General features: G+C 35.6%; 1 protein-coding gene across 1 annotated transcript in view; it reads right to left on the minus strand.

Moving 5' to 3' along the window:
• Positions 1-12,945, minus strand: part of DSG4 (desmoglein 4) — a 36,410-nt gene that overhangs the window by 9,530 nt on the left and 13,935 nt on the right. Inside the window, exons 7-11 of the mRNA XM_017858045.1 lie at positions 12,621-12,755; positions 11,519-11,704; positions 5,510-5,781; positions 4,033-4,172; positions 1,392-1,610 (exon numbers count right to left, since the gene is read on the minus strand). Of these exons, the coding sequence (XP_017713534.1) occupies positions 1,392-1,610; positions 4,033-4,172; positions 5,510-5,781; positions 11,519-11,704; positions 12,621-12,755 (952 nt within the window). The remainder of the gene's footprint in view (positions 1-1,391; positions 1,611-4,032; positions 4,173-5,509; positions 5,782-11,518; positions 11,705-12,620; positions 12,756-12,945) is intronic.

Here is a 12,945-nt window from a genome sequence, read left to right on the forward strand (position 1 = left end):
TTAAGGAAAGTTCATTCTGTTCTAAAACACCAGCATTGAAACTGGTCTCTAGGAATATTATCTCCAGTGCGGTTATCTTTTTTATTGGCAAACCTGTAATAACTATAATATACCTCCACGCAGAACATTTTTTCTTATGTGTATAATCATAATATCTAGGATCTGAATGAGGAAAAAAGTGGTTAGCAATTATTATTATTTACGAATGGGCTATTGAGCTTTATAGGAGATGGCATATTCAGAGTTGACTTGATATTAATGGAATTGCTTTAATGTGATTAACTTTAAAAAATATTAAAGTGGTTTTATTGAAAAGAGCTAAAGTTTTGATGGTAAAAACAAATTGCCTAATTGCTCACTTTGACCAAGTCTTTATTGGTAGTACTTTTCCTACCATATTTTAGGGTTCCTCCATTCTGTAAATAGAGGGGCTTGGTGGCCTCAAAGAGGCGGGAAGTATTTCCTTTCACCCTGGGCTCTGTAGTCTGATGGCCACCGACTAGCCCATGAGATTTTCCCTGTAGCCCCACATGAATATGAGATTAGGGAGCTATCTAAGCCCAAATGGGATCCTCTCATAGCATTTTCTTTTTTATTATGCACTTAACATTTTAGGAAAAAGAACCTAAGGTAGATAAAATGTTATGTTATCTGAAATTTATTCTTAATTTTTATCGATGTCAGCCATTCAATTGTATGTAGCTATAGTCAAGATACATACATATACAACTTTGTGATCTGCTTTTCACTTTACTTTCTTTGGCTTATGCATTCTTTTGTATCTACATACTTCGTATAATTCTAATATTAATGGCTGTATATTAGCACATCTTAATAATATGTAGTATAATTTGTTTAATCATTCCTCTAATACTGAGCAATTCGGATTTAAATTTTTACCCTTAAAAATAAGTCTGAACTCATAGTTATTGTTAAAAATAATTTAATTGATCTTATGTGCTCCTGAGTAGTAAATGTTTAAATGTATCTATGGGATATATGAGTTTCAGAGACATTTATGTGATTTGTCTGAGTTTATTCAGAATAGGGAATTGTGACATTCTTAATTTATGAGTTTGTTAAGGGTTTTGTTGATTTTAAACTGAATAAATATTGGTTTAATGTCCTACCTACTCAAAATGATGGGTAAACTGGTATTTATCTACTACTATTTGTAAATGCAATATTAATGAAACATTTTGACTCTTATTTCAGTTCAAAATTTTGTCAAATATCCTCTGTGTACATGAAAGATTTTTTTCATTTAATGTTAATATGGCAAGAATTGTGGAAACAGAAATAGAATGTTTTATTAAGTGACTTGACACATTTTTTGGTAATTGTTTTGCTTTGGGACTTAAGTCCGAAAAGCAAGCTTACATTTCACTTACCATTTGTTGATCTGACATCCCACATGTCAGCTGTACCTGGTGGCTGATCAACAACACAGAAAGTAAAGGGAGACCCATAAGAATGTTCATGAACAGAGATAAGGACTGATGGGGAGTCAATGCAGATGGTTCTTCTTTCAGGAAAAATGTTTGGACAGTAATCGTTGATATCAGGAACCTCAATACATACGGTTCCTGTAGCTGTTTTTCCAGAGCCATCTGAAAGAGTAAGTGTCATAGGTGTTGAGGTAAATGGTGTTAGGGAGAAAACTCTTTCTCATATCCCCTGATGATGCCATGGAACTTGTAGGAAACATATACACGACTTGGGAGGCTTGACAGTTCCTGCCCGCTTCAGCGACCCAAAGTTACTCTTCCCTTTGTGTGCTACCTTCCAGCCACACTGCTTCTTTTGAGTTCTTTAAACAAGTTTCTCTTTTTACTCTGGACTCTGGCACATTCTTTTCACCCTTTCTAAAATGTTTTCCATCCTCAATTCATTTTGCTAATTCTAACACATCCTAAGGCACAAAATCAAATGTTCTTCCTCAGAGAAGGTTTACTGCTTTCTAGTCTCACCCTGTTCCCATAAATTAGACCCCCGGATCAGTTATGGACCTCCATTCAGGATGCTCACTGAGTCCTGTGTTTGTAGAAATAAGTACAGTTGAAATAAATACTTGTGATGTTTTCCTTCTGTGTTCACTGTTTATTTTAATTGCATCGGTTACACGCTATTTCTTTCAGAAATGGCACTTCTGAAAATAAATATAAGTCTATAAGATTTTCCCTAATCCACTTGAAACAAGTTTTGGATAGTATAATTTATCAGAAAAGGCCAAAGACTAAAGATTAGGAGTACAGGAGCTTTTAGTCCACTTTTCTACTCTATGTTCTGTTACAGCAAATAAAGAATTTTTTTTTGCTTGTTTTTAACTTGAAAAAAATTTTAGCTTTCTCACTTTTAAACTAGAACATTGTCATCTCTAGGGTACTTTAGTAGGTCATTTTCTGAGAAAGCAATAAATTCCTTTTACAGACGTTTTCTGTGTGCCTAAGTAGTACTCACTGAGGTAACTGAATGAGAATAAACTGAGAGCCTAGTATAGTCTATATGATTTTGTATAATATGTTTATATACCCTATTCAGCATTGGACCTGATTTCACTGAAATCAGGTGATGAAAGATGTCGATTTCACTTAGTTTCTCGTTAGAGAGCCATCAGATTATTCCACAGATTGTTTTATTTGTCATTCTCTGATCTTTGGTAGTTCTTCTATTACCTTGTGATTGGCAACCAAAGCTCAAGCTATTGCTTATAGCATTTCCTCCCCAATAAAGTTTGCTCTTCCTAGAGGTCTGTCTCTTCACCTGATGATGGTGTGTGTGCTGAAGCAAACTTATTCCAACTATTCAGATTGCTCTGTGCCAGTGCAGACACTCTGCTTAGGTGAATAAACAACCAGCTTTGTTTTTGGATTTCTCTTGGTACATTTTGATAGCACTTTCTCTCTCTTTATTTGCTTGGAATGACTAATTATTTGTTCTAGCATTTGAAGATTTTCACATATGACCAATATGCAAACATAGGGTGCAATCAACATGGTTAGAATCCATTTTCTAATTAGATCTTCCAGAACACTGATAATAAATAGGACAATGTTATTTATAAAACTGACCCAGGCATTAAAAGTTACTCACCACAGGGTGAAGCTCAGGATGCATGGACGATAGTTGGTTTGGTTTTATCACGGTTTGTTTTTGAATTTTATGCTGCTTCTTTATCTTTATTTTTGTTTTGATACTAGAAAGGTCAGCTATAAACTCAATGCAAACCTACAGTATCTATCTTACATTAGGCATGTATCTCGGACACCTATCTTTCCCCTTCCTTCATGGTTCCCGACCTTTCTCTCTTGTTTTGTTCTACAGCAGCTGGTTTCCTGGGCACTGCTTCATAGAATCATTAACTATTGATAAACAAACAAATCCTGTTGCTACTCACCAAGAGGACTGCTTAATAGATTTTCCCACGTGAGAAGTGGCTCACTTACAAGTTAAGTCAGTGCATCTGCATTTACGACTTTTAATATGGATCTTATATTTGGAATAACCTGTGCTTTCTTGATCCATAGCATCTTACTACGGAAATATGTCTAATCAAGCAACACTCACACAAGCTTCTCACTGTAGTTCAGTTTTAATGGCTCTAAAATAATTGTATTCACTGTAGTTCAGTTTTAATGGCTCTAAAATAATTATATTCACAAGGTGATCCCCAAATGAACTTTGGAGAGCATGTAGCCCTTCCTTTAAGTAAACATTCCCAACGTACCCTACAAGTGAGATTAGCCGTACTCAAGAAACAAAGTTATAAACAGAAGATAAATTATATTTTAACTTTTATGCTTGAAGCCATATGCAATTCATTTTTGCAGGTAGATGAAATAAACTATGGCTTAAGTGTAAATTATGATTTTAATTGACTTCAATTCTTGATTTAAGGTGCTTAGGACTTTCTATATGTCTTACATACACCATTAAAAACGTTTGAGTAACTCAAATATCAGCATTAGAGTAACATAATACTTAATATAATAGTATTAGTTTTCTTAAAATACTGAAAATAAATTTTCTTACCATCTATAGCCAGGATCTCTGCTGTGTATACCCCATTGATAATATGTTTTGACTTCGTGTCAAATTCTCTAGAAAATTGTATCTCACCAGTTCTTGAATCAATTTTTAACCAGCTGCCTGCATCATGCCCTATGATATATCTGTTTGTAAATAAAAAATTCATTATTATGCTTTTATGAAAGTTAGTACTATTAAATCACATAAGAGCTACAATGTGGCAAACTTAAATATTGTGTTTTTATGTTTTATAGTGATGATTGCCTTGGTTTATAAAAGTGTATATATATCAATAAAATTCAATGATATATACATTAATATACAGATCGGCAAGTTTTAAAATTTCATCATTCTTACTCTTCTGGCTCCTAGTATAACTGTTAATAAAATGTATGAGTTTATTTCAGCTCTGTTTATTAAATAATAGCAATATAAAACATCTTTTATTCATTTTCAGAAACAAATATTGCTTATTTATTTTCACATGTGGTATACTTAGGATTTTTTTGTGGCTTTTCAGCCATGTTGATTTCAGAGCACCTCACTGATGGCCTGTTGTGGGGTTGTGGTATCCTCTGTTCAGTGTGTCTATCTGGATCTTGTTACAGATGATAGATTTAAAGTGCTTGACCTCACTGGAAGAAGATCTGGTCTCTACCAGGCACAATTTCAAGTCTTCTGTTCCTTTATCTGAACTGCTTTTACCTCCACCCATCCTGGCAGACTTCACAGGTTTTTTTGAGTCTGTCAATTTGTTAACTGATTTAATAACTAAAACTGTGAACATCAAAGCAACTTATAAGTCAGTAGACTTTGTTTACTCCAAGAATATTGGGAAGAAGAAAAGGAGATAGAGAAGGGCAGGATATAGAGAAGACCTGTGTACTTCACTGTGGTTATTTCCAGAATATTTTACACTGTTCTAATTCACATATAATCTACGTATCTCATGCCCCAATACTACCTTTTAATTTCTCCTCTTCTGACTCTCCTTATGCCTATCAAATTTCTAAAACACTGTTTTTAGCTTCTATGATTGTGTTTTTTCTCTGAGATTAAGAAGAGAATTGAAATTAGTCTCAAAGTCATAGGTAACACAGGTTTAAGAAAACAAGCGGTGACTCAACTTTTATGGTGTCTTATTGTCTACAGTATGGCTTAATCGGCCCAGGTCCAGGGTAGTACAAACTGGCCACAAAAGATCAAAAAGACTCACGGAGTAATTTAGGAGGCTCTTTGATCTTACAATTGTTTACTGGACATGATTACTTTTATAACTAATTGGAGCCCTTACATTATTGAAGCCTCTAAAACACTGTTAAAATTCTAAGATTTCAAATGCTCTAATAGTCTTTTAAATCAAAGGAATAATAAAAGCAATAAAACCTTCCAAAAGTATTACAACCAACATATACTAGCACATGCTACATGAATTAACACTGGATAGAACCATAGAACATGAAGAAAATATTTGCAGTACCTGACATTTGTTGCAGGGTTTCCTGTGTCCAAATCTATGGCGGTATATGTGCCAAGCACATAATTCAATAAAGAACTTCCTTTTACTCCTTCCCGCACACTAAAAGCCATAGTACTTGGATGAAATGCAGGTCCTTCTCTCACATTAACAACCTGAATTCTCACAGGGGTTGGGTGCATTCGGAATTGAGAAGCAACAGAGTAGTGAAAATCAGCTTGGTTTTTAACTCCGATACTAAGCTGAATATTAGGTGCTTGTTCATAATCCAGCATCTGAAATGAAAGAAAATAAAACACTCTGAAACAGCAAAGAACTCTCTTTTGATAAAGTAAGAACCCATGGTAAAGCAAACCACACACTAGAATAAAGTCCAGGAGATATGTTGTTTAGATTTTGAAATGAAAAAGAATGTACTTATTACTGCATTAGGTATCTGAGATATGTTATTCTGTTTATCTTTTAGCATAGTCCACTATGTAGATCATTTAAGCCTGTGATTTTAAATTGGAATAAAATTTTGGAGTTTTGGACTTTTATACAAAATGCTGAAGTGAAAATGATATTTTCCAAATGAGGTGTTTATGAAAATTCTTTAAAATAAAAGAAAAAATGTTTACACTATTGAATGAATAAATAAATAGTACCCAAATTTCCTTTCTAGAACTCACATCTGAGAATCTTTTGAAAGTATAATCAGCAGAATAAAGGTGCTAATATATATAATGTCACTAAACACGTAATTTTTTTAATGATGTAAACAACTTATAAAGAATTTATGATGATTATAGTCGCTGGGTCTGGTGGACAGAAAGACGCCCTTATGGGGCATATTCAAATAAGTAAACGCCATGCCCAGAGAAAAGTCACCTTTGAAATGGGTATTCTGGATAAAAAATAGAATCTTTTGATGCAGAATGATTGATGTGGTGACATGAAAAGTCACAAGTGAAAAAGTAGTTGCAAAGAAAGAATTGCTGAGCAATGTCTGCTTAGAAGTGTTTTGGAAGCTAAGGTAAGCATCACTTGCAATGCATTTCCAACAGCAGAAGTCAAGATATCAGCAAGGCTTGCCATCAGCAGAACTCTGAGGTAAATCTCTGCTTCTCAGTGAAACTCCCTGACATCATGAATGTTTCCTTAGGTTTTAGAGTTACATCTTTTCAGAAGAGCTGATAAGAAAAACATTCACAGAAATTTACTTAGGTTCTTCTTGGGAGATGGCTCAGCATGCCACACTTGAATTTCAGCCAAAACCCTTCAGGTCTGGGATATTGATTCCTTTTGCACATCTGTTTACAGGTCCACATAATACCTAGTCCACTGGTCCACATAATAGACCACCCCACATGATATTTAGCACAGAACTGAATACAAATTATATACTCAAAAATCAATTTTCAACCGGAAGAGATCTTTCTTCTACAAATCTTTTTTTATTTAATAGAATTCCATGCCATCTTAAAATAAATGAAAAATTGAGAACCTCTTTTTTTTTTCCTTTTCTTTTTTTATGTTTTTGAGACAGGGTCTCATTCTGTGGCTCAGGCTGGAGTGCAGTGGTGCAATCTCAGCCCACTGCAACCTCTACCTCCTAGGTTCAAGCAATTCTCCTGCCTCAGCCTCCCAAGTAGCTGGGACTATAGGCATGCGCCACCACACCGAGCTAATTTTTTGCATTTTTAGTAGAGATGAGGGTTTTGCCTGTTGGCCAGGCTGGTCTCGAACTCTTGACCTCAGGTGATCCACCTGCCTTGGCCTCTCAAAGTGCTGGGATTACAGGCACTTTGCCCGGCCTGATAACCTCTATTCTGATAGAGAAATCTCTTGTGGTTTTGTTATGTATACACACAAATGCACTTTTGTTTGTAAGAATATTAATAGTTCTCTCCCCATTGAATAGAGTGTGATGAAAATATACCAATATGTGTCTAAAGTTGTATCAATTAAAGATCTTCACATAATCTAGGAGTAGGAAATTGGTCTGGGGTGAATCTTTCCTCTAGGAGGGAAAGCCAAATAGAGGAAAGGCATAAAATTGTTTATTCATTCTTTGCAAGTGGGGCCCTTTAGTCAGGATTTTCTGATTGTGTCCAGAGGTCAGGGATTGTAAAGAGCAATGGAAACAATGGTTTACCTTGGAGTCTCTTCATAAAGTAAAGGAAGAGGCTGGGGAAACTCAGTCTCTGCAGTTTAAGGCACAAATGAAGAATAACTGCTTAACAAGGCACACAGGCGTGTGTTAGAGTGGGTGGGGGCTTGAGCTGCAGTGACCTAGAGTGAGGCTCTGAAAGGGCTCAGGATGAAGATAACACATCCAGAAATGTATCTGGCTTCTGGCAGGATTTGGCTTCTGTAAATTGTAGTACAGAAGCTAAGCTTAGATTCTCACATCCATTTTTTTTGTTCTAATTTAATATGACACAGCTAATTCTAGTGGGGACACTGATTCATTTTAAAATTAAGTATGAAAGAGGGAGAAAGTTAAAAGTCTCCATCCAAAAGAGGATGTGATAGCAGTTTTTCAACAGCAGGGGACTGGGGAAATGGTCAGATATCTGCCTGAGTGTGTGTTCTGTTTCCAGGAAGGCTCATTTTCTGGTACAAATGTGTCGGGAAGAGAGAAGCAGGGCACACACAGCTGGGAAGGAGTTTATAGCGGTACACAGACTTGGAGGGAAAATCTCGGGGTGCTAGTTTTTTCTTTTTTTTTTTTTTTTTAAAGGGGGGCCCGCTCTGTCGCCCAGGCTGGGGTGGAGGGGGGGGATCCCAAGTCACTGCAAGCTCCGCCTCCCGGGTTTACGCCATTCTCCTGCCTCAGCCTCCCGAGTAGCTGGGACTACAGGCGCCCGCCACCTCGCCCGGCTAGTTTTTTGTATTTTTTAGTAGAGACTGGGTTTCACCGTGTTAGCCAGGATGGTCTCGATCTTCTGACCTCGTGATCTGCCCGTCTCGGATCCTCCCAATAGTTTTTTCTTAAAATTGGTTTTACTGGCCCCTGATTACACAGTGAGACACGAAATTGGCAGTTAAATATGACTTTGGGACCAGAGAGTTCTGACTGGATCTTGTCTCTGCCATTTACCACCTGGGTAAACTGAGACTAGCAATTTGTCCTCATCAGTTTTGTTTCACTTTCTCTAAAAATGGAATTACTGGCTGGGTGCGGTGGCTCACGCCCGTAATCCCAGTACTTTGGGAGGCTAAGGTGGGTGGATCACTTGAGGTCAGGAGTTTGAGACCAGCCTGGTCAACAATGGTGAAACCCCGTCTCTACTAAAAATGCAAACATTAGCTGGGTGTGGTGGCACATGCCTGTAATCCCAGCTACTTGGGAGGCTGAGGCATGAAAATTGCTTGAACCTGGGAGGAGGTGGTTGCAATGATCACACTGCTGCACTCCAGCCTGGGTGACAGAGTGAGAATCCATCTCAAAAAAAAAAAAAAAAAAAAAAAAAAAAAAAAAAAAAAAAAAAAAAAAAAAAAAAAAAAGCAATAACCCTATTTTCTTCCAAGAGTTGTGAGGATTAAATGAGATAAAATATGTGAACCCTCTGGATACACCTTATAACAGAATAGTTGGTGTTTAGTAATTACTTAATAAATGTTAGAGTTATTATAAAAATAGAGAATCAATTTTTTTGTTAGAATTCCAATTGGGTAGCATTTTGCTTTGCTTTTTTCTCAGTGTTGGAGTCAATGTATATATATATATATACACACACACATATTTATATTGCTGGTGTTTTCATATACACTTATCAATAAATGCCAAGGAGAGGCTCTTATTGACAAAGAGACTTTCATTTTTCTGAGATCTTTCTCTTGTTAAACTGTAAATTCCTTGAGAACAGGGACCATATCTTATTCGCCTTCATGTCTTTAACACATAGCAATTCTCAATACATCTTTTTTTTTTCCTCTGCCTCCCCGGTCAGGGTTCAGGTGATTTTCATGCCTCAGCCCTCCCGAGTAACTGGGATTACAGGTGACTGCCCCACACCCATCTTTCAGTAGAGACTTGGTTTCACCCTGTTGTCCAGGCTGGTCTCGAATTCCTGGCCTCAAGTGACCCTCCTGCCTTGGCCTCCCAAAGTGTTGGGATTACAGGCACGAACCACTTTAAATCCTTTGAATAGAATCTTTGTAATTTCCTCTGACTAGAGAAGGGTTATATAAAGCTTAGTCAAAAATCCATTAATGAAGGGCCAGTTTCCACAAGTTAAGGGGTATCCTGAATGAAAATGGAGAAGGTGTAAGAGGACATTAGTAACCTCAACCCAAATGTATCTGTAATGAGAGGCTGACCTCTGGCTGTTGAAAATGTCAAACATGAGAAAATTACTCTTATGTTCTCTGAAATAGTTCTTTTGGCTAGGTAGTAACACACACATACAATTTCATTTTAATTAGCCTTTCTCTATTACTTTAGTATTTTTAAGCAAATTTTTTCTCTTTTTAAGAGACTTGGAAAGTTATTCAGAAAAAAATAGATAGGGCTTTGTATATACAACATCCAAATTACATTGACAAATTTTTCATGAAATTAATATTTCAATTTTTTTTTTAGCAATTAAGTATATCTTTTAAAAATGTTGTTATCACAGAAGGCACATTGCATAAGTCAGATAGTACATTGCCTGCATTGTTAATTTTTTCATATTTATAATTTTATGCAGAAGTTATAAATGATGCAGTCAAGTCCAGGGACTTCTGTTTGGATGATATCTATACCATTAGTTTCCGGTAAATATTATCATCAATACTATTCTCAAATTTTGTGAGCCTCTACTATCTTTTGGACACTGGACCAGGTGCTGGGGATAGAAAGATATTTAGATCAAGTTCTTTATGCACAAAATTCTTCTATTATTTTAGTAGGTTGGGAGACAGATCAAAAGTGAAGAAAAGTTACATAATATGAGATAATATACAAAGTCAGTCACTAAGATGGTAAGAACATAGGTAAGAATTGCATGTTATGTCTAGCTCTTGATTTTTAACCAGGATGCAAGGTTTAACAAATTCTGATCCCTGGAAGAAAAACTTGACTAAATATTCAGAATTTGATATGGTGGGAGGCGACCTCCTGTTCCTCCATTCCTCTTCAGGTTGTATTTGGCAATGACTCCTATATCCATTCCCTTTTTTTTTTTTCAATTTTTACTGCCATTGCCTTAGATCAGATGCTTAGTACCTCAGGACTTAATTAATACGATAATAATTTTGATAACTTTGGTCTTTTCAGAGTTGAACTCATGTTTTATTCATTTATAATTATAAATTTTTCAGTTTTATCATTGTCTATGAATTAAAAGCAAGTAATTAAAGAAAATTTAAGAAAATTAAAGAAAAATTAATCTATAGAAAAAAAATCAAACCTGGTAGTTCAGTATGCAAGGTTCTCAGGGGATCGATTCCAGCTTCATTTCTCTGATCTGACTTCTCATTACCTCCCTACTACAGCCCCACGGGGTTGCTCACCATGCCCTGAACATGCTTCATGTTTTCTCACTCTGCGTGTTTGTTTATTTTATTACCCACATTAGCAATCTTAGCTATAATATCTTGCTTAAGCCTTATTTCCTGCATGAAATCTTTCCAGACAAATCTAGCTCAGAAGGATCTCACCATTTCTTATCTCATTCATTATTTCATATTTCATTCCCTTGGCAATTAATTATGTTTTATATCATGACATCTGTACTATTTATTACACTGTGAACTCCCATACATTGTCTAATTTGGGGGTGCTTACCTTATCTTCATAACTAGATACTGGACACTGTCAGAACAAAACTGCCTTCCTATTTTTCTTGGTAATAAATTTTGTGTTGCTAGCTAGGAGACTCAGACTGACACAGTAGTTACTTAGGATCCTTGATATAAGCAATATTCAAAGTTATGAAGTACTGTTTCTGAAGGCAGATTCTATTCTGTCTCTAAGGTCATTTAAAACTTCTTTGGAAGAAAATATTGCGGAAGAAAATATTGCAGATCCTTATACTGTACCTTGACAACTTTCAAAATGCCTTCATTGGTTTGTGGGTCTGTTTGAATATCGAACCAATTCCCATCATTTCCAGAGAGAATTAAATATTGCGCCAACCAATTATCGGTGCCTTCTTCATCAAGATCAATTGCTTGTAATCGTATCAGTTCCGGACTTAAACAATTCTCTTCAATACTGGCTGAGTACTAAAATGCGGGGATCAATTTTGTAGTCAATGAATGTTCAAAAGAAGAAAAGTACTTAAGAACACATAATTATTATTTAAAATACTAACAACAAACTATGTCAATGATTTTTGCACCATTATTAAATGCCCATAGTCCAATCAGGAAAATAAGAATAAAATGATTACAAGATAATAACACTGACATTCATGTGCTGTATGTAAAATCAAGATCAAATTAGCACTTCATCTCTTTTTCTTTTCTTTCTTTCTTTATTTTTTTGCTTATTGTTAATTTTCTTTATTCTTTTAGACAGGGGATCAGATTTTTTTCTGTAAAGAGCTGACTAGTAAATATATTAGATTTTGTGGGCCAGAGAATTGGTGTTGTAACTCCTCATCTCTGCTGTTGCAGCACAAAGTCCCCACAGACAACATATAAAGACATGAGGACAGCTATGCTCTCTAATAACACGTTTTTTGTTTTGTTTTGTTTTGTTTTTAAACTGAAACAGACAGCAAGTCAGATTTGGCCCTGCTAGTTTGGATTTTATGCTTCTTCATGCTTAGAGATGAAAATGGAAGTTGAGAATGTTTGGGGCTCTAGTAGAATTCATTCAGCAAATCATGAGGCACGTACAAAAACATTAATGTTGCTATGTCATTCCCAGAATTAGATCAACAGATTTCTGTGTTTCTGTGAATAGAGTATATAGAGTAGACAGTTCATTGCTTTCACAGAGAAGGCTTGTTTGGAGTAGTGAGTCAAAGACAAATATACAGTTTGAAGGTATATTACTATACATAAGAAATTCCAAAGTTTCTACAACAAAGTTGAGTATGTCCATACGTAGGACAGAACCAGGCTCATGAGCCAGCATGAAAGCAAATTGATTATTGACACTTGTGGTAAAAGGATGATAAGAATACAAACTTACTGAGGTTTTCTCTAAGGTGGGGAAATTATCGTTGACATCTAAAACCTTGATTCTACAGTCACACTCAGAAGACAGTCCATCTGCAGCTCCATCCCGATCTGAGCCTCTCACAACTAGGTTGTACATACTGTGTTGCTTAATCAAGATGAAAAAGAATGTAAGACTTCGGTTTGTTTTGAATAGAATCCAATGCATTCAATGCCATTATTTCTCTACTCCTTTATTTATATAATTGAGCTTTTAATTTTTATTAAAAAATTTTTTATTAAAATTTTTTATTAAAATTACTCCTTTATATTGGAGTAAGGGTACACATAGATCATTT

The sequence above is a fragment of the Rhinopithecus bieti genome, unplaced genomic scaffold, assembly GCF_001698545.2.
Source record: "Rhinopithecus bieti isolate Rb0 unplaced genomic scaffold, ASM169854v2 scaffold_44774, whole genome shotgun sequence".
Lineage (NCBI taxonomy): Eukaryota > Metazoa > Chordata > Mammalia > Primates > Cercopithecidae > Rhinopithecus > Rhinopithecus bieti.